Source organism: Salminus brasiliensis, chromosome 4 (genome assembly GCF_030463535.1).
Source record: "Salminus brasiliensis chromosome 4, fSalBra1.hap2, whole genome shotgun sequence".
Lineage (NCBI taxonomy): Eukaryota > Metazoa > Chordata > Actinopteri > Characiformes > Bryconidae > Salminus > Salminus brasiliensis.
Genome location: NC_132881.1, coordinates 33,726,603 through 33,748,621, shown reverse-complemented (window position 1 = coordinate 33,748,621; position 22,019 = coordinate 33,726,603). Strand labels below are relative to the sequence as shown.

Genomic DNA, 22,019 nt, shown 5'->3' with positions numbered 1-22,019 from the left:
AGGATCACATATAAACAAAGAGCAGCTGACACTTTAGATAAGGCTGTCTCCCTTCAGAGAGCTATTTTTAAGTTGGAAGAGGTTGTCATACATTCTTCCTTATCAAACTCCCTTTTTGCTGCTGACAGTTCTCAAAATGCCTCAGCAATCATTGGTTCAAGGACCTGATTTCTTTGTCTTCCTGACAGTTTTCAAAATATGAGTACTTTCCTAAAATGTAGAACTAGGAATGGAAACTGGATGTAGAGGAAACCTAAATAAGTTCTATAGGATTTAGGTGTTTCTCAGAGAACTGGAGAAGTGAAAATACACTGTAGGGAGTTTTTTTTTTTCCTTTGTCTATGCGTTGGAGAGTGACGCAATTTGTGGCCGTATCTCACTAAGATGGCATGAAGTGTGTTTGCTGTGTGGGAGGCATCAGTGGATTCACTTCTTTTCTGCATAAGCCTGTGGCTTGTTTTCCTGGTCTGTACTGTAGAGAAGTGGGAGGAAGGGTGGTTGTTGTGGGGAAAGGGATGTTTGCATGCAGTTGAAGGCAGCCTTCCAGACTGAGCCTGGCCTTGATGGCTCCTCCTGATCTGTTTTCTTTTTTGGTGAGCCATGGCTCCTCTTTGTCTCTGGGCTATCAGTCTTCGTCCTTTTGCGACAAGGACTTACTTATCTGCTCACCGACACTGTAGTTAAAGAGACATGGCTTTTTGTGGAGGATTTAGACAAGCTTGTAAACATATTTCTTTTACTGAGCCCAGTTGTGTTCAGGGAAATGAATTGTGTGGTTCCTTAGGTGTCTAAAGATGTTTGTAAACACACAGATGTTAACTTTACCTTGTTAAAGAAATGCCTGGAATATGAGGAAGATGAGCCTCGTTCCATGTGTATAGAGTAGCTCCCTTGCTGCTTGTCACTTGTTTAACCTTTGGGTCTCACAAACATACAACATTTTGTATGTTTTCATAAATTGCTTGAAAAAAGCCCCAACCTGGCTTTATGTAGCTGATCTGTGTGTGTTAAGCCAACAGAGAGCGCATTCACAGTGCTAGCCTGAGGACAGGCGGAGCACAAACATAGAGAATCACAAACACGTTCTGAGCTCTCCGAGTTACAATAACTCAACGCTGTTCCTCTTATTATGTTAAGGCCAATCTTGTAAATATCTGATGTCAAATGTTAAAGTTGTTCAGCACTGACCATTTTGATCAGAGGCCCAAGTCTTTTGAAATGTAGATCATAGCTGGTTTAAAAATGCTACCATATCTTCATGAAGATTACATGCGTTCATAATTTGCCTGCAGGTACTTCTGTGGAATACAGACACTTTTTCTTATAAATCCTTAGGAAAAATTACAAAATCTATTAATCAGATTTTGTGCACTACGCTAGAACTAGTCCAACATGTCTTTTTCTGGAAAGCTGTCGTCAATCAGCAGGTTGGGCAATGCTCTCTTGTTGCTGGAATTACTTCGGAAAACATGCAGTAGATTTAACTGATATTGCCCCACCCAAACATACCGGTTGCCTGTGGACGCGAAGACCTGAAAAAAAAGAGAAACGATTAATGATCGGAAAGTTCTATCATGTTTATACATGTAATCCATCATGTCTGCCTTTGAGTAAACACGCGAAAGGAACCAAGGTGTTGTAGTCGTCTTTAGTTATAGACCCTTTCCATTTCTATGTAAAGTATAATATAAAAATAGCCTTGCTTATTCAATGGTTTAACAGTTTGTTGAAGTTCTGAATCAGTGATACTCGAATAGCTTTCCTCATTTGTAGATGGATATGACTAGAATAGTGCGTATAGAGTTTCTCATTAAGAACCAGTGGAAGCAGTTTTAGCTTTAAACTACCAAGAAATGTAGCCAATGGTACGCCATCTCTATGCATGGCATCTAGTGCCTATTTATTATTAGACTTTTCCATTTACTGCTTTAGTTAATGGCAGTGATTATTACTCTTCTTTCATTTCAGTTGTTAATGCAGTTTCTTTCTTAATCGCTTTCATTTTACTGCATATTTACCAGCTGCTCTTGGTTTACTCTGGAAAGACACTCACATCACACCAATTACATCAGCAAGTTTTGCACTCAGCGGGGAAGGAGTCTGAGGAAGAGGGGCCAAAGAAAGGGAGACCGAAAGCAAAGCAGTGTGCAAATGGAGCTCATGTGTCTGATGACAAGCAATTTAAGAAGAAGGCATCACTTCCCTTCAATTCTTATGCTGACAAGAGCACATTTTGCTTTGCAGTCAGCATTCTTTAACCACTTGTGTGGACAAAGTTACACATGAAGTTCTTTTCCGAGGGCCATATGATTTTATTTCCAGTACTTGGGTACTCCCTCCTTTTTATACTTGATGTTGCAGTTTAGTCATGAGCTTTGAGCCAGGTTTGCACAATCCTTGTCACAAGGTAAAGCTTAGATTAGTTTATTGGAGTCATTTGAATGTACACCTGGTGTATATACTTGCTAGGCTGGTGTATGGAGAACAGACTCTTCAACTTGGTGTTTTGGAGAACTATAGAACTGTGGAAATATTAAGAGCAGGTATTCCCCTTTCTGAAGAGGAAATGGAAATATCACCTCTGTGGGCTCACAGTCATTTCTGTCTGTAACTCTTCTAAATACAGCTCTTGGCTCTCAATTTAACACTGAAAAAAGGTGTTCTGTTTAATTTGATTCATTTGCATCACATTCATATGATGTTTGGTATGTGTTCGTTCCACTGACTAATTCTGCTCCCTGCATATGCATAGAATTGGGTCTAAATGATTTGATTATGCAACTACACAGTGCTTTGCTGATCACAGTCCCATCATCTTACCAATTCTTTCCCCCTTTTTCTTCAGATCAGGTACTGGAGAAGGCCATGCATAAATGTATACTAAAGCCTCTGAAGCCTGTGGTGGAGGCAGCTCTGCACGACTTCCAGGTGAGCAGTGGCGCCTGGCAGCAGCTAAAGGAGAACCTGGCGCTGGCCAAAATGAGGCAGCCAGCAGAGATGGGTGTGGACGGAGCCATGCCTCCGGACCCTGTGGCCATAGAAAAGATTCGACACAAGTTCCACAACATGAGCAAGATGTACTCACCTGAGAAGAAGGTGTCACTCCTACTGCGTGTGTGCAAGCTCATTTACACCATCATGGAAGACAATTCAGGTATGAAAGGGTGCCTTGAAATTTGTTTGTAATAAAATAAAGGAGTTTTGGAGCAATGGCTTAGAAGAACCCATCAGTGGATGGTTTCGTAAATCAGATGGGCAAGTGTAATGAATCCTTATAAAAGTTAATTCCTAGAATTGTACATTCAGCCCAGGTACATCTAACCATTATTGCATCTTCTGACCTCTGTGTCTCTCTGTGTATGTAATTCTAGGGAGAATGTATGGAGCGGACGACTTCTTACCCATGCTGACCTATGTGTTGGCTCAGTGTGACATGCCTCAACTGGACACAGAGATTCAGTACATGATGGAGTTACTAGACCCTTCCCTACTGCATGGAGAAGGTAACTGGCCTACCATATCATCTACCTACTCCACCTAATTCTAGATGCAACATCAGATAGAAGAACATACAGCTAGTTCTTCCTAGCCAGCTGTTTAACAGCTTGTTGAAGTTTTACATCTGTGATGCTCTAGCAGCTCTTCTCCCCTCTTTGTGTGTAGGTGGATACTACTTGACTAGTGCATATGGAGCCATGTCTCTCATTAAGAACTTTCAGGAGGAGCAGGCGGCAAGGGTGCTGAGCTCAGAAACCCGCAACACCCTCCACCAGTGGCACCGAAGGCGCACAGCTCAGCGCACCACACCGTCTGTGGATGACTTCCAGGTGAGCTTCTCACTGTGCAATGTGTTATGTTCATGTTCCTTCAGTATGGGTCAAGGTGTGTTAGACCAAGTGGAAGGTCCTCTACTTTTAAAATTTGAGAATCACTATTTAAGACTTTCTATCTATTTGAACAGCGCTTTTTAAGTCTGATGTGTGAAAGTATGTTACAGGTAAATGTGAAAGATTTAGTGCCACAGTTCCACCCTTGTTTGAACTAGCCAATTTCCTTTAAATATGGACGTGTATGGAAGCTGCTTCTGTTTCCGTTGTTTACCATAAGCAACATCCCAGGAAAAACATGAAAAATACACTCCTGTCATATCTTCCACTCTTGAGTCATGGTCAAACAAAAGAACTACCACAGAAAGGCTAGACTTTACTGGCAACAGTGCAATCTGACTTTTCTGGTTTAGAACCACCACTCAAAACCGAAAGGAAAGAGCAACTACTGCACACGTTCCAGTAATAGGAAACCATATCCTTTCACAATACTATAAAATGTTGTTTTTTCACGTTAGCAGGTTATTTCACAAAGACAATAGCATTTTAACAAAGCTTGTAGCCAGATAATTAAATTAGGTATTAACATATTAAACACGTTGTATTTGTATTGTATTTTAAAGATGTAGGTCAAAATCACAAGCGTAAAAGTTCAGAATGTCACATTATTTACATTACCAACCTACATTGTGTGACTTTATTACACGCCAAAGTAGAAATCTCAAAACAGTATTAGTATTTAACATTGTATTCAACCTCAAATTCAGTTATTTGTGTTGACTCTTAGAATCAAATGTAACAACCACCTGTTACTTAACTTTGCCAAAAAAAAAATCTAGTCTAAGTATATCACTGTTGTAGCAGTCTTCTCTAGTAAGTCTAAAAATGAGAAAATTAGTAAAGATTTGTAGTTTTTTTTTTTTTTTTTTTTAAAAACCTCCCTGTGTGCCTCAGAAGGAGACACAAGCGTCCATGCTGCTGCCAGAGCTCCATTATTCGCCCTTTCACTTCCTGTTTCCACACGGAACACAGTGTGTCCTCTGCTGTGATTGTTGTGGGACTTCTTGTTCGTGCATGGTTCCCCAAGAGTTTCCTCTCAGACTCTCATTGGCTGTTTCTCGTCACTGTTGTTAGGTTTTGTCATTCATCACTCAGTACACTGGGAATGCGGTGTGCCTGAGCTGCTTATAAACTCTAAACTGCGGTCCTGATGGACATGGTCAGCTTTTCATCTTCAGTCTGTGGGAGGCTGTCACATATCCAGAACAATTGGGTCTTATATTATGTAGTGTATGGAGAGAACGTTTTTTTTGTTTGTTTTTTTTGTCCAGTCATGGAAATTGCTCCTGGAAATTGCTAAAAAAAAATAACCACAATACTAGGTGTTGAATATTACATCCAGTAACCATGTGTCTAAAACCATGCTAATTTGTGAGCATATTGACGTGTATGGAAGTCATGGTAAATGTTCTGGAAAAGTCCTGAAAAATGTTTTTCTAAAAAGAATAGGTGCCCTAAAAAAACACTCACAAAAAGTTCACAAAAAGCTGAATTACGTTTTCATAAAGTATTATGTTAAAAACTGAGTGTTTTAAAGAATCACTTAAAATGCTAGCGGAGAGATTTATGGGAAATGAGGCCCTAACCTAATTCTTTCTCATTGTTTGTTTGTAGAACTACTTAAGAGTTGCGCTGCAGGAACCAGGCAGCGGCTGCACTGCCAAAACGCTGCAGGTGCGGCCATACGCAACCACAGAGGAGGTGTGTCAGATATGTGCTGAAAAGTTTAAAGTCTCTGACCCGAACAACCATGCCTTGTTCCTGCTGACGGAGGAGACCACGCAGCAGCTGGCCCCGGACACACACCCACAAAAGATCAAAGCAGAGTTGCACAGTCGCCCCCAGACGCAGCATTTTTACTTTGTCTATCGCCGCATCCAAAACCTCAACCTCACTGTCCCTACAGATCAACTCAACGGCAACTCTGTGCCTAACTGTGCCTGAAGCCTTCCGGAAGCTGCCGGCTATCCACTGCCTCTCCTTTTTAAATACTGCATGTCTTTCCACAACAACGCACAGCTACTGTGTTGTTTTTGAAACGTTTGCATCAAAAGGAAACGGAAAATGTCGCTGGGCTGGGAGAAAAGGGGGAAGGAAGGACGTGTCTGACAGATGCAGCATTTTCTCCTCTGATTTGTTGTGGCTATTTCTGAATCGTTTTTTTGGGAAGTGGCACGCGACATGACATGTGAGGGTAAACATGTTTGTTTATGCTACAATGAGTAGCATAGTTAAGTAGTTAAGTCTTAAAGAGGTTTACTGGTCAGGTGCAGGATGAATAAGGGTGCTCATGGTGGTTCCAGGCCTTATCAGTATCTTTTCGTCTAGGAAGACTTTCTGGGCATTGCACTTTCTATACTGCAGGAGGCTTCCTCTCGTATTCAGTAGTGCCTTTAAACTATGCTGAGAAATACTGCAGTTCTTCATACGACTGCTCTTCCTTTAAGAGCAAGACCTATACTGTGCATGTATTAAATGGCCTGCTCATACTCAAAGGAGGATGGTTTGAGGATGCTGCTTACCTCACCATCTGGGCATGTTCAGTAAGGCAAGCAGTGCCTTTACCATGGACATACATAAATGGATATTCATATCCAATCTATAGTTCAATATTTTTTTTATATATGTAGTGAAAATGTATTTCATAACATGTTTTTTAGCAGTTGCTGGTAAACTGCTTTCTTTTTTTATATCTAAAGTTATTAGTATAATATTGCATGTGTTTATTTGTTGGTAAGAAAATAACAAATTGAGAACCAGGCATTCTTGCCAGTGATATTTCATCCTATGCCTTTTATAATGAACGAAATCAGCCAGCTCTGGTAGTCAATCATTAGTCTACAAATTGTTGATGCTCCTCTCCCTGTTTATTTATAATGCGTTCCAGGATGAAGATCAAATCATGAGACCAAGTGTATAAAACAAATGACTGTACTACTGACAAGCTGAAGGCTTGTATGTGAATATATCTGATCTACATCTCAGTTTGTTGTCTTCTATGGCAAGTTTCTGTAAGTGTGCAATGAGTTACAAGGTTTTTGGCAAGTAGGCAGGTGCAATGGTGTAGAGTGTGGTGTGAAAGGGACGCAATGAAAAGATGAGATGGAGAAAAGGAAAATAATGGAATCACATTAGGTTTTAGGAGAACGTCACAAGTAATTTGTTTTCCATGTTTCACTGTAACATATGATCAGGGAATGATGGGCTAAATGGAGGCTTTTTTGTTTTTCAAAACTGTATGCATACCTACAAATATTACCATTTACCAAGTGTGTGATTTTTCTTCTAAAATGCTATGGGTTTATATGTTTTGGTGTAAACTCAGGACACTGAGTGCAGATTAGTTTAAAGAGTCATAAGTACACTGTCTGTCAAATATCACACGAAACCAGATCAGTGAAATAGTCTAACCCTTGTAGCAGTGATAGAAGTACTTGCCATGTCTGTCTGGAAACACGTTAGCAGTGATGTTAAAGTGTCTTTGTTCAAGGTTTTTCGTCATTGTTTTGGAGGTCTAGATATGTAATGTAAATGTAATTTTAACAAGATATTTGAAGTACGTTAAGTATATATTTATATGTGATCTGTGCAGGGATTTTCACAGATTTTCTGGAAAAAGAGAGAAAACCTCAGTTCAGTTGTATTAAAGTGTATTCGTTTGCAAATCCTCCACTACTAGCACTCCATTAAGAGTCAGTTGGTCATATGTGGCATTTACTCATGAACAATACTCTTTTGCACACAATAAATTGAGAATATAAATGTTTGTCGTGTGTTTTCCTGTTGTTATTTATTACACACACTGAATTTCTGGTTTGACACATTCAGATTCAGTGATTGCTCTTTTCATTGGAATAGGGATTCCTGATATGGGAAATTGGGACGTGTAAAAAATATTCTCTGGATTTAGTAACTCATTCTCTCAGTCTAATAAACCGTTTCCTGAATGAAGTAAATTGTTCCCTCAGTTTAGGGCTGCTATTTGGGGGAAGACTTATTTTTCTACCATGATACTTTAGAGGCTCTGTAGATTGATCTTCAAGATGAAGGACCGGGACAGGGATGTCTTTTTTTTGGGGGGGCACCTCTTCTCATGTCATTGATCCCTAACTTAATGTAATGTAATGTAAAGAAACCAGCACTACATCAGGGCATCAATGGGCTGAATATGATCGACCACAGACAGTAAGGGCTTTTTGTCAGCCTCTTTTTGTTTCCATTGTGTTTGTGTATGAGAGTGAACAGAACAGCCCATTCTCACAAATCCTGCCTTTACACAATAAAGCACTTGGAGGCTCTGTCTGAAAAGTATGCAGCCTATTCGGACAGGAGACATCCAGTCATGTCTGAATCAAAGTTTTGTGATCTGTCTTTCTGTTTTATTGGTCAAAAATGCTAAAGGATGATGGCAACACTACTAAACCCTCACATCTAGCAGCGGTCTGTCGATACCCTAGTAGGCTTCTGGACACAGACAGTGTGGACAGCACGCCACTTCCAGTTTCGGACACAGCCGTAGACCCTGTCTTTACTGAGTATAAACTGGGCTTCTGCAGAACTTCTTTGTCCTATTTTTATTAGCGTTTTGCTGTAGGATGTGTTTGAGGTATATAGCGCCATCTATTGGTAACGTTACTGTAGTACCTGAAAAAGTCAATGGGATGGGCAAAGAAACAAAGAAAACATTTAAGGAAATGAAGGTGAAATCTTTGTAAAGGGTAAAATAATTGTTCTACATGCCAAGGCTTTGTGTGCCACAGAAGAGATAAGACAAGGAAGGCCACGGGGGTTGGCATATATATATTTTTTTTTTTTTTACTGAGCAATGTTACATTATTATTTTTAAATTTGGTTTGTTTTTTGTTTTTTTGGAAAAAAAATCGAATAAAAAAATAGGTTAGATTTTTGTTAATGTTAATATTTTGTGATCTAACTCACAACCCCGAGTCGAGCTCATAAAAGCCATTTCTTCTCATGACTTTTATTTTGAATGTGCGGAGAGCGGCAGTGGGAGAGCGGCAGTGGGAGAGCTGCCCATGTTTGACTCGGTGGAGAGTAAACACTTCACACGGGCTGCAGAAGCACAATGAGGCAGTCAGGATCAGACTCAGAGACTGACGATTACCAGCAGCCTCTGCTCCACCGAAAAGAAGACGAGGATGTAAAAAGAGGTGAATATTGTGCAACTTTAATGTGTGTTTGAGGAAGTGATTTTAGTAGTTAGTCAGTGGATTAGGTAACGTTATCACTCACCGACACAATAACGGCAGCTGTCGAGGCCAGAGTCTGAGTCTCAGTGTTTCCTTTTCTGCTCCATTGAGTTAATTGATCACATTGGTGTAGTTTTATTCTCACTATAAAAGAGCTGTCTGGCTAGCTTTGGTTACTCGATTGTGCACCATTCACTTTGTGACTAAACTAGCTAGCTAGATGTTACTGTGCTTCACGCCACACGGATTTAATTGTCAAAAGGGTGGGCAACGTTCTTATTAAGGTGGGCAACACTCATCTTCATCAAAACGATTTGCATAGCTAGACGATCTTAGTTAGCTAACTGTTAAATCAGTCTGGGATGTTAAGTAGATCTGCGTGTTAAAAGTGTTAAAAGTGGTCATCTGCCCTCGAGTGGCAGTAATGTTAGCTAGCGTTGGGATCCAGCACTGTAATGTCAGTCGGGTTCGTCTGGTGCTTGTGTAGCAGCCGTTTACGGGTAGATCAGCCCTCTAATCGGCGTGTAAACACACTGATGCTACACTGAGCTGGATGTCACGGGACAGGAAGCCGGACTGCTGGCTGCTCTCAGTGTATCTGGTCATGCGGTGTTCAGGCGATCCCGCTCACCCTGCTGCACTGCAGCTTCAGCAGGTGTAGGATCATGGTGATCATTAGCTTATGTGCTGTGTATTCTCCATACTGCTGTCTCTGGTCTGGTCAAAAGACACATGCAGACCAGCAGACAGTTACATTTGATTATTAGAAGTTTTAGGTTTGTCTTGTGCATTAACATTGAAGGTTTTTTTAATAACCAATCCAGTGTCATTGAAATCTTGAGAAACTTATTTCCCATTATTATTATTTTTACTATTACTGTTGTTATTATTATTATTATTATTAATGATAATAATAATAATAATAATAATAATGTGGCTGTTGTTGTATCAACCAAATAGGCTTAGATGCAGTTGCTGTCATAGGGAGTGATGACTTGGTGCAAGGTCTGGGAAAGGTATCATTTTACATTGATGATTCAGACTAAAGCAGTGAGAGAGAGAGAGAGAGAGAGAGAGAGAGAGAGAGAGAGAGAGAGAGAGTGCACACAGCTATGAATAGAGCAGATGTGCTACCTGACCTATCTTTCTGTAAGGTAGCCACTGTGTAGTAAAACCCCTTTTACCACTATAGGCCTTTTCCACGATATTTTGTTAAACACAGAAGGGAATATGTGAATCAGGAGCCTTTCTTAATTTATAAGAAAAAACAATATTGCTTGAAATAATGCCTTTTTTTTTTTAGAAATCAGCTTTTGAACTAACTTTTGCATGCCACTGAATTAAACGTCTGAGTGGCACTGTCGACGCTGGAGGATGGGTTTCTGTTTTAGGTCTTTGGTTTATCTTAGTTGAGGGAGTTTCCCTAAGGTTTGAACTCTAGGGGCTTGAGCCTGGTCCTCTGTAAAGCTCTACACTGACAACTGAGTTGAATTAAATGGCTGAGCTCCTAGTTCTAGACAATGGAATAATTCAATTAAAAAAAATGAAATGCCGTTAATTTGATTAATTTTATATACCACCGCTTTTTACTTTACTTTATATAAAATGTTCGATTTAATACATCTCTGTATCTGCATTTTTAAATTGAATTCATTTAATTTCATTAGTTCCTGCTTCCTGCACAAGTACACTCGAAAGTGTCTCTTGTGAGAGTAACTGATTGTATCTTTCAGTTTTAATCTCTTAATTTTCATTGGTACTTCAGGACATCTGTTTGTACAGTTTGTGAGCTGTTTGCCTAGACAAACATGATTACTTTGCATTGCAAAGTGTAAGACGCACTGCAGAGATGTTGTAAGAATGAGTTGGCAGTCAGTTAGCTAAGGCGTGTCTGTGTTCCTGCTACAGTCATGTAGTAAGTGTACATGGCACAAAGGCACTCGCACCATGTCAACAGGTATTTACTCTTCCTCTCCATCAGCACGGTGTATCTCTCCGTACATCAGTATGTTTTGTATGTCATCTAATGCATTCTGAAATGTCTTGGTTCCTTCAGCTCCACTGCTCTGCTCTTCACGCTTCGGCCTGGCCTTACTGTCCTGTTATGGTTTCTTTGTGGCGTATGCGCTGAGGGTCAACCTCAGTGTGGCAATGGTGGACATGCTGAACAGTAACACCAGCAGCAGTAGTTCCAATGACTCCGTCTGCCCGAGGCACACCAGTCCTGCACGCCCCAAGCACAACCACACAGTAAGAATATAAATCTCCACACTGTGGACCAAGAGCATGTGTTTTTTTTTAGTGGCTGGTTTTTTAACTCCTGGATCTCAGCTGTATCTTTTAAAGTGCTTTAAAAATGGTTGACATGTTTGTCTTCTCCAGGCCAGCGTATATGACTGGGACTCTGAGACTCAGGGCTGGATCCTGGGCTCTTTCTTTTATGGCTACATCTTCACTCAGATACCAGGTGGTTACCTGGCACGCAAGTATGGTGCCAAGTGGCTGCTAGGTGTTGGTATCCTGGGAACTGTGATCTTTACTCTGCTTACACCTGTGGCTGCAGACCTGGGTGCTGGTTACCTCATTGCAGTCAGGGTGTTGGAAGGCATAGGGGAGGTGAGTTTTTTGCATATATTTAAATTTCATATATTGATATTTAATGGTGTATGTATTGAACTCCAGAAGTCAATGTTCAGGTAATGTAATATCTGTATTTTATCAAATACACCACATATGTAATGAACATGATATGATTCATATTATAAATACTGAACAGATGTTTTTATTTCCTCATAATAATGATCCTTATTTAGTTGATGTTGATGTTGGATTTAGTTCAACCTGAAGAAGTATGAAAGAAAATTGTGGAACAAGACTTAAAAATTTTAAATGTTTTAATTTTAAAAAAGAAAAATTAATACATTAAACTTGGTTTGACATTTCATTTGACATTGTAAAGCCCCTGGGAGCACATTTTGATACAAATATAGATATATAGTTTGTGCATATATATTTAGATAGATATTTAGGGTTTACTGAGATTTTGAACCGAGATACCAGGCCACATGTAGATACAAGCTCGAGCCTGGATTGGAGGAGACGCTGCCCCACATGGCCTATTGCTAAATTCTGCTGTAAAACAGAGAGACGCCGGACGTAAGGTTCAATTGAACACGTGGGGCAGCTTCCCCAGTCATGACTCAACTTTAGCTCGCCAGGTTCAGTTTTGGCTTTTGATCATCAGGTTGCTCAGACTTGTGATTGGTCAGGGGTATGTAAACCTGACCCACTTTTAGGACCGCCCATTTCCCATCAAGGGGAGTGCAACAGTGGGGAAATACAGCATTTATTAGGCCTTGGGAAGGTTCCCAGGGGCTTTAACTATAGCACAAATGACTAAAACACGTTTTGGGCTCTTGTGTATATAATATATTGTGTATATGTATATAAAAGTAGAGAAAGAGAAACAGGTCAATATTAATCCATTTTGTGGGTTGTCAGGGAGTGACGTTTCCTGCTATGCATGCTATGTGGGCATCTTGGGCGCCACCTCTGGAGAGAAGTCGACTGCTCACCATCTCTTACGCAGGTAGAACCTGACCTACAACTGTAGCTTCATTTTTTTTTTTTTTTACTTTTAACACAAAAGTAAATTAAACTTAATTCTCTTTTAGGGGCCCAGCTTGGCACAGTGGTAGCCCTCCCATTATCTGGTCAGATATGTTTTTACTTGGATTGGACGTATGTTTTCTACATTTTTGGTATGGCTATATAAAATCTTTCCCTTCCCTTAAACATATATGTTTAAAAAATCATAATGCATGAATCTAGTATTTATTTTCTCTCTGCTTGATTCTGTTTTGCAGGAGCTGTTGGACTTGTCTGGTTTGTCCTGTGGGCTTTTCTGGTCAGCAACAATCCTAGCTCACACAGAACAATATCAGAGACCGAGAGGACCTATATAATAGCTTCATTAAAAAATGAGGTAGCTGTTTCTTTTATCTGTCAAATTCGAAATTGTTTAAGACATTTTCATTATTGCAGTACGGTGTGATGGGTGACACTGCTGTCTGCCAGGCAGTAAACAAGGGACTCAGTTCAGTTCCCCTTGTCAGCACATACACCACACTAAACCATTTAGTGTCTTTGGAAAACACTCCTCTAAAAACCTCTATAACGTGATTATATTGTAAGTAAATGCAAACACTCATTTACAATTTACACACAATTATGCATTTGTCCTTCTTCCATAGCTCTCTCCAACTTCAGACAGCATTCCATGGACATCTATCCTCACATCTGTGCCATTATTGGCCATCGTTGTTGCACATTTCTCCTACAACTGGACATTTTATACCTTGCTAACTCTTTTGCCAACCTACATGAATGATGTATTGGGCTTCAGCATTAAGCAGGTTGGTACAGAAGCTCCTTGTTGCTTCTGAGAAGAATTAGAACATCTACATTTGAAAAATGTTGCTTATTTAAGTGTGGGTGGCTATTCATACTTACTTACTTTTGCAGAGTTGTCAGATCATTCAGTTAGTTGTGTCCATGCAGTAAGAAAACGAGTTGTGCAAACTGTGGACACATCTTAGTCTTAAATGATGTGCATCATAACATGTTCATCTGTGGTATTTTAGAATGGGATGCTCTCTGCTCTGCCCTACTTGGGTTGCTGGTTACTGTCAATGGGAGGAGGCCAGCTGGCAGACTACCTGAGGGAGACCTGCCTTTTTCGCACCGTGGTTGTACGCAAGGCCTTTACTATTATAGGTGAGTGAATTCATAGCCCCCACAGAGAACTGTCATTTTAATTTTCATAGTTTTCATTATGTATACTATGTTATTACACAGTTACACTCTTTCATTGTTTCATTATTTCTTCTGAAATCAAGGGTAAGAGAAAAGAGTCTATCCTGCTTTGATTTGATTTGATTTGACAAATCTTTGCATTGCTGTGAGATTTGATTGCTTTCAGTAACAAGAGGGCTAGTGAGGTCAGGATGTTGGATGATCACACCTCAACTCCCAAACTTGTCCCAGAAGTATTGGATGGAGCACCATTATTCCAGAGAACACAATTTCACTGCTCCACAGCTCAATGCTTGGGGGCTTTATACTATTCTATTGGCAATACTTCTCCATAGGGACTAGGCAAGCTGTGTGTGTATGTGTGTGCATTTGCACATCTTTGTCAGCTATGGATGCAACTTTTAAAGAAAAAGAAGCTGAAAGCATTCATCAGCAGGGGTGTCTATAAACTTTTGGACATACAGTGTACAACGATGCAGTTTAATGTGCAGATTTAGAACTGCTCTGATGTTGCTTTGCAGAAATGTGGAGTTTGTACTTTGTCCTAGATTAGATTTTGTTCACAAAGATGTGTGTTTGTTTTAGGCATGATGGGTCCGGCTGTATTTCTGGTGGCAGCAGGATACACTAAGTGTAATTACATCCTTGCTGTTATTTTCCTCACTGTCTCCTCATCCCTGGGAGGCTTTTCAGCATCCGGCTTCAACATCAACCATCTAGACATTGCTCCATCGTAAGGCTATTTTTTCTAAATTACTCACTACAATTACTAAGTATTGTTTCTGCTACTGAACTGCTTTATTTTAACTGGTTTAAAGATGTGTGTCATATTTTCAACACTACCTCAACATTCATTCCTCAGATATGCTGGAATTCTGCTAGGAATCACAAACTCCTTTGCGACTGTGCCAGGCATGGTGGGTCCTGTGATTGCAAGATTATTGACCAAATCTGTAAGTCTCTATTTCTTACCTTCCCCTAGCCCACTGTAATTACAGCCTCATAAGAACAGTTGTCCATGTGTAATCCCCTGAAGACACATTTTTGTGCAACTGCTCAATAAAGCTCCAGAATTTATAAGTCTTACTGTTTATATGGATTTGTTGTACAATATTGAAGTATTTAGGTATACTATTATTAGGGATGTCCCAAACCATTTTCTTACTCCATGATTGGATCAGTAAGTAGCATAATGCTAGGCAGCATGGGCACAAAACAGCACAAAGTTGACAATCGTCTGGAGGAAAACAACAGCACAAACCCTGTTAAAAGGACTTGAGCCACTGATATCATGTTCTCATGGTCCACTGTAAAATGTTCTGTTAGGGTCTGAGAATGCCCCTCTGCTGCAAGCTGTTAGCGGTGTCCATTAATAGCACCTAGAGGACGCCAGAGAGCTTGCTGCTGAAACACAGTGATAAAAACAAACAATCAGAACTGGATTAAGCTTAAAACGGCCGATACCCGAACCATTAAAATATGCCTGTATCAGAGCGGGACATCTGCACAGTTTGGATGTAATGATGTTACCAGCTTTCAGTTTTCTTTGCATGAACTGAATGTTTTCACAGAACCAAGATCAGTGAAAGCTGTACTGAACTCCACTAAACTGTGGCCTAAACTGCCAGGAACCTGTGTCTCCTCAGTCAATTAAGTCTCAATAATTACATTTAGTCTCATGCTGTCTAGTCTGTGACATTTCCACTGGAGTCTGTTCAGGTTGTGTTCTCTTTTTGTTGTGTTTTTAGAACACCATTGCAGAGTGGCAGACCGTTTTCTTCATCTCCGCTGGGATAAATCTGTTTGGAGCAGTCTTCTACACAGTGTTTGGAAAAGGTACTGTACAGCCCTGGGCAGTCCACAGAGTGCACATACAATGAAAATGACTTTTAAGGGGGTAAAGGGACACAGATTTCCGACTTCAGTGGATTAATGAAGAAAATTCTGTATGACGACTTCAGCACAAATGATGGAATATCAGTAAACCTCTCTAATGTTTTTGACTTGACTTTGACTTTTGAGTCATTTATTAAGCCAGAATACTAACAAGCTAACAAGCTTGGCCTTCTTAATAAAACATATATGGTTTCAAGTGAGTGTAAATGAGGGCATGTAAGTATTGGAGAGAATATGTATATTCAGATGCTCATCCTTGATTTACCCCTCTGAGGACATGAAGTCTCTGTGCTTCAGGCAAGTTGAGTAACTAGTGTTGCAGAGGTAAATGGCTTTTAGGCATAGTGTATGCAGGAGAGCTGCAGAAGTTGTTTCTCCACCATAATTTCTCCAAGACTTTACAGTTCTTTTTATTCACTGACATTTGTCATACACTGACTGTCATTTATTTGCACAGATAAAACATTCCCGACTAGAACGATGTAATGGCTGCTTGAAAACCGGTTGAATGGTTGATGGAAAGCAAAGTAATAAGGACTAATTCCTTTACTACTTTTCGTACAGCCATTAAGATATGGAACTTGAAATGTAGCAAACAGTAATCAGGTTTTAAACCATCATCTTGAGTCACATTGAAAACTTTGTCTTCTGGTTGCTCTTATTAAGAGCTTAATATTAAGAGATGAAATAAGGGCCTTTGTTTTGTTTTTTCTTGTTTTTGTGCCTTACCTATTGTAAACCTATCATTATTCTTATGGTTTAGATTTTACAGTAGAAATCTTCATTCGATTATTAAATCTTGCTTTCTGCAATGTTTCATTGTTCTTTTTTTCTGATTGTTTACATTTTGTAATTTGATGCCATGAAATCATGGCTTTGTTTGTGTTTTATAATTTTGTGTTTTTGTTTTATTACTTGTGTACTTGTTTACTGTTAAAGGTATGTAATTAAAAAAACTCAGGAATAAGTGTGCAGTAAAAAAAAAGAAAGGCCTAAGCCATATGTAAGCCACCTGTCAAATTCTCAGCAGTTGAAAATCTTGCACCTGCTCTGTTCCTCCTGTTTACCACGAAAATGGTGATTTTTAAAAGGAATTAAAAGACATTCATTGATCATGTATGATGTGGCCTCTTTTATTCTATCCTAGAGCTAATATTTCAGGGGGGAACGATCATAGCATTCCTTTATAGTCTGAGATGGAGAAAGACATCCAAGTAGACTCTCTTTATGTCGTTTGTATACAAGGTTTATACAAGCTTATAATGTAAATGAGAGAAGAGGGTTATAATAGTTGAGGCGTCACTGACTGATCACTGCCTGATCACTGCCTGATCACTCCTTCGTCATGCTATCTAGTTTAATTACAGTAGCATAAAAAAAAAACCCAAGCTTTAGCAGTACGTTCATCTTCTTTTAAGAAAGCAAGGCTAAACAGCAGAGCAGAAGCCAGAAGGCAGCTCAGCGACTGTCCCTGGTGTTGATGTGAGGGTGCGTGTTTTGTAGCTACTGCGCAGCCGCTCTGCTGCGTAATATAAGCGGAGCGCAGACGCGCCTCGCTCTGTCCAGCAGCCCCGCGACTCCCTGCAGCAGCACCAGCAGCACAGGTACAGTACTGCCTTCTGTGCCCACGCAGACACACGAGGAAAACGCGGTCTCTGCGTTCACTGAGGCTTTCTGTAATGTCGTTACGGCTTCAAATAATAATCAATAATAACGCGCTGATGCTCTGAGGCTTTGACATTGTGCTAGACTCCAGTCTGTGGGATGAGAGACAGAGAGAGAGAGAGACAGAGAGAGAGAGAGAGAATATGGCGGCAGCTGCAGAGGAAGGGATTGTGCTGGTAAATCCCTCCAGACAGAGATCTCAGTGATCTCTGTGCCTCTCAGCCTGTGGTTTATCTGCTCGAATGTTCTAGAAGAGAAGCCATTAATGCAGATGAAAAGGTCTGTGGTCAGTGTTTAACACTAACCAGTGCTGAAGAAGACTGCAATTTCATAACCTTTCAAAACGACCTAACGAGCGCCTGTTAGGTAACCTCGGCAAGAATAGCCCTTCTGTTAACCTCTGAAGTTAAGCTGGGAATTAGGGTACTAGCACTATCAGCACTACGCATTTGCTCTTAAAGCGAGAGGCAGTGCAGCTTAATGTGCATTTCAGCCGCGAATTCCCCTCCTGACACTGTGTGATCAGCTACAGGGTTCTCCATCACCTGAGAACATCAGTCTGTTCGGTGTTTTGCCCCTCAGGATTTCGCAAACAGGACTAGGCTGTGGTTCTTTACATTTGGTACACCCCTTTTCATCTCAAATGGCTGCTCAGTCTTTTAACTACGAATAGTCCTTCCAAAATGGAGGTCCTCACGACTGTGGGAATTATTCGGGCATTGAGAAAAGCATGCTCACCCAGTTACATCAGCCCGGTGTTGCTTGGGTGAGCTATATGACTAAGCCAACAGATGTCAAGTATTTGCAAGAGGGCAGGAGCAGAGGAGGGTGCAGGACAGCGTAATGAGCGGGGAGTTGAGATAGAAGGGCTGTTGTGAACCTCAGTGTTGGGTATCATGGACTGAGGAAATATTACAAGCAAACAGCTTAGGTTGTGTGTCCTAGGTACAAGGTTTGCCCAGTTATTTTTGCTGTACTAGTTGCAGAAGAACAGCTTGCATGTGTGTGTGCTGGTTCCTGCCCTTGTCCATGGTGCTGCACACACACTGAGGGCTTATTTAAGGCTTCATGAGTGAACTTAAGGCACTGAAGGTCCCACTTATTGCTCCAGTACATTAAGTTCATGCATTTTAATGAACCTATCAGAAAACAAATATTTAATATTTCATTTGCTTTCTATTCTCATGAGGCAGGCTTAATATTGTCCAGTTCAATCAGATAACCAACCATGGGAAAGGAGAAGCTCCATATCAACATTGTGGTCATTGGCCATGTCGACTCTGGCAAGTCCACCACAACTGGCCATCTCATCTACAAGTGTGGTGGGATTGACAAGAGGACCATTGAGAAGTTTGAGAAAGAGGCTGCGGAGGTAGGTTTTTAAAATGTAACATGCTTAGTGCATAATGGCTCTCTCTGTCGAATGCGGATGGCAGTCTTTATCCTGAAGCTCTCGTGTTATCTTCTAAAATGTTTTAGATGGGTAAGGGGTCCTTCAAGTACGCCTGGGTGTTGGATAAGCTGAAGGCGGAGCGAGAACGAGGCATCACTATTGACATTTCTCTGTGGAAATTTGAGACCAGCAAGTACTATGTCACCATCATTGATGCACCTGGTCATAGGGACTTCATCAAAAACATGATTACTGGCACCTCCCAGGTAAGTACTTTGGGATTCATTTAAATGTTTTGTGTTATATAAAATATATTTATTTCTAACATGAATTAGAAATCGTTGACAGACACAACACAGTAAATAAAAGTGCTTGGTGTTTTTGATGTCCTCCAGGCAGACTGTGCTGTACTGATTGTGGCAGCTGGTGTTGGCGAGTTTGAAGCTGGTATTTCAAAGAACGGCCAAACCAGAGAGCATGCTCTTCTAGCCTACACGCTGGGTGTCAAGCAGCTCATTGTGGGCATCAACAAGATGGACTCCACTGAGCCCAACTACAGCCAAAAACGCTATGAGGAAATAGTGAAGGAAGTCAGCACGTACATCAAGAAGATCGGCTACAACCCAGAAACTGTGGCATTCGTTCCCATTTCTGGCTGGAATGGTGATAACATGTTGGAGGCCAGCCCCAATGTGCGTGGGATTCTCCACCTGACTGATGTTTTTAATGAACCCTCAGTTTCAGTTTTTGTCAAAACAACATGACAACATATCTAATCAGTGCAACACTAATATTAACACAATGTGTGTGGTTTCTTCAGATGACCTGGTTCAAAGGTTGGAAGATTACCCGCAAGGAGGGGAACGTGTCTGGAACCACTCTCTTAGAAGCTCTGGATGCCATTCAGCCTCCGACCCGTCCCACTGACAAACCACTCCGTCTGCCCTTGCAGGATGTTTACAAGATTGGAGGTGATGCATTCTGCAAGACTGGACGAAACAGCTGTTAGGGCTGTGTATCCACAGTATTTCCATAACGAGTGGACGTCAGCTTTCATTTATTCAATCTTAAGCTACATGGAGTGAAACATAATGGGCTTTTCTTTTCTTTCTTTTTTTTTAGGTATTGGCACTGTCCCAGTGGGCCGTGTGGAGACTGGCATTCTGAAGCCAGGTATGGTGGTGACCTTTGCCCCTGTTAACGTGACCACTGAAGTCAAGTCTGTGGAAATGCATCATGAAGCTTTGTCCGAAGCCTTGCCTGGAGACAACGTGGGCTTCAATGTCAAAAATGTCTCAGTGAAGGACATCCGTCGTGGAAATGTTGCAGGAGACAGCAAGAACGACCCACCTCAGGAGGCAGCTGTCTTTACTGCTCAAGTGAGTTTAAACTGTGTTGCTATATTCCCACTTCTCTTAAACCCTTTTTCTAAAAAACCACCTGCACTTCCGTCATTTCAGAAGATAATGAAATGTTTTTAGTGAGAAGCAGTTGGTAATAACAGTGCAGATTTTGATGGGTAATCAGTTTGAATAAATTCAGTACATTTCCTCATCAGGTGATTATCCTGAACCACCCAGGCCAGATCAGCGCTGGTTATGCACCAGTGCTGGATTGCCATACTGCACACATTGCCTGCAAGTTCGCGGAGCTGAAGGAGAAGATTGACCGTCGTTCTGGGAAGAAACTCGAGGATAATCCCAAGAATCTGAAGTCTGGAGATGCTGCTATTGTGGACATGGTCCCAGGAAAGCCGATGTGCGTAGAGAGCTTCTCCGAATATCCTCCTCTGGGTGAGTCTCTGGTCTTTTCTCTTCTGATATTTAGTCATATCAAAAAAATGATGTTCTCTGTCCTGCTACACAGTGCACACAGGTGGACATATTTGCCAGTGTGTTATTCCTCTTTTAAGTGAACCACTGCAGAAATTAGGGAAGTAAAGCTCCAATTTGACAGCCTTTTTTCTGCCAGTCTTATCAAAAGCATTTTATTTTGGTACAGCAGTTTTATTCAGCTCAATCCTTTGTCCATACTAAAATGTATTATATTGTAAACATACCGCATTTGTGGAAGGAAGGAGATCTGATCCTCCTTTTCTGTATGATTGTTGCACTCCTTTTAGGAATCGATCTATTAACAGACTGCTTTATGTGGTTTGCAGGGCGCTTTGCTGTGCGCGACATGCGTCAGACCGTGGCTGTGGGTGTGATCAAGGGAGTTGAGAAGAAGGCTCCGACTGGTGGCAAGGTCACAAAGTCTGCTCAGAAAGCCCAGAAGGCCAAATGAATATTGTGTTTGACTGCCAACTCCAGAGTCACATATGGCAGAACAGAGGTCACCCCACTCCATCCCATTGGCTGCTTAAACTCCATAGTCAGAGACTGGTTAATTGTTCCAATGCATCGTAAAAGTATCAGAAGGAAAAAATAACAACAGCAGCGCTATACGCAAGTTCGAGTTTTAAATCAATATTATGAAACCTGTTTGTAATATTAGCTTGTTACTATTTGGAATGTGAGCTTTTCACTTGGGTCATGACCACTAACACCATGTGTGATATTCTAATCACAGGGAGGGAAAGTTATCCTGACCTCTCCTACTCTGGAGTGCAGTTTTAGTCTGGTTCTCACACTGTTGTCTTGCTTTTTAGTGTTCGTACGCAGATTACTGTGTTTTCAAGTTCCGCTGCCGTTATTAACTTAAATGACGTTGCTTAGCACTAAGAAGACTTTAGCTTTGAAAAACTAAGCGGACAATAGGAATTGACCTTTCCAGGCAGTCCATATCGGGTGCATGCAATTCTTTGGTGCACTGACCGAAACCTCAAGCACTTTGATTGGCGTAAAGCTGGTCCTGCACAGGCACTTGTTAATTGGCTTTAGCTTCAGCACCTTATTGTTCAAAGTAATACTTTTTCATGTCATATTAAAGATGGTCCAACCATATCACACATTTGAGCTTGTTTTATTATGAAATTGAACTTGCTGAATGATCTTACGTAATGAGTAGTGGATTAGATACCAAGAAATGGCATTTTCCAACACAGTCTGACATCTAGGACACTGCACTACATTGTAGCCACTCTTTGAGTCACTTGGAAATAATGCCTTGAATAAAAGGCCTAATTAAAGAATACAACAATTCTGGTGGTTA

At 40.8% G+C, this 22,019-nt stretch overlaps 3 protein-coding genes across 3 annotated transcripts in view; all 3 read left to right on the top strand.

Moving 5' to 3' along the window:
- The window catches only part of rin2a (Ras and Rab interactor 2a), a 39,519-nt gene extending 31,866 nt beyond the window's left edge, over positions 1-7,653 (top strand). The window contains exons 9-12 of the mRNA XM_072678139.1: positions 2,846-3,154; positions 3,372-3,503; positions 3,664-3,827; positions 5,502-7,653. Of these exons, the coding sequence (XP_072534240.1) occupies positions 2,846-3,154; positions 3,372-3,503; positions 3,664-3,827; positions 5,502-5,831 (935 nt within the window). The 3' untranslated portion in view covers positions 5,832-7,653. The remainder of the gene's footprint in view (positions 1-2,845; positions 3,155-3,371; positions 3,504-3,663; positions 3,828-5,501) is intronic.
- A 1,272-nt stretch (positions 7,654-8,925) lies between these two features.
- slc17a5 (solute carrier family 17 member 5) lies at positions 8,926-16,923 on the top strand. Its single transcript, XM_072678137.1, has 11 exons — positions 8,926-9,058; positions 11,154-11,347; positions 11,480-11,713; positions 12,599-12,686; positions 12,772-12,858; positions 12,964-13,082; positions 13,351-13,512; positions 13,741-13,873; positions 14,498-14,645; positions 14,775-14,865; positions 15,661-16,923. Exons 1-11 carry the CDS (start codon positions 8,974-8,976, stop codon positions 15,790-15,792), a joined length of 1,473 nt encoding a protein of 490 aa, XP_072534238.1. The 5' UTR covers positions 8,926-8,973; the 3' UTR covers positions 15,793-16,923.
- A 382-nt stretch (positions 16,924-17,305) lies between these two features.
- eef1a1a (eukaryotic translation elongation factor 1 alpha 1a) lies at positions 17,306-21,811 on the top strand. The gene is made up of 8 exons (XM_072678138.1): positions 17,306-17,412; positions 18,667-18,845; positions 18,953-19,132; positions 19,262-19,558; positions 19,687-19,837; positions 19,989-20,245; positions 20,425-20,659; positions 21,028-21,811. The coding sequence occupies exons 2-8, from the start codon at positions 18,702-18,704 to the stop codon at positions 21,150-21,152; spliced, it is 1,389 nt and encodes a 462-aa protein (XP_072534239.1). The 5' UTR covers positions 17,306-17,412; positions 18,667-18,701; the 3' UTR covers positions 21,153-21,811.
- The last annotated feature ends 208 nt before the right edge of the window (positions 21,812-22,019 follow it).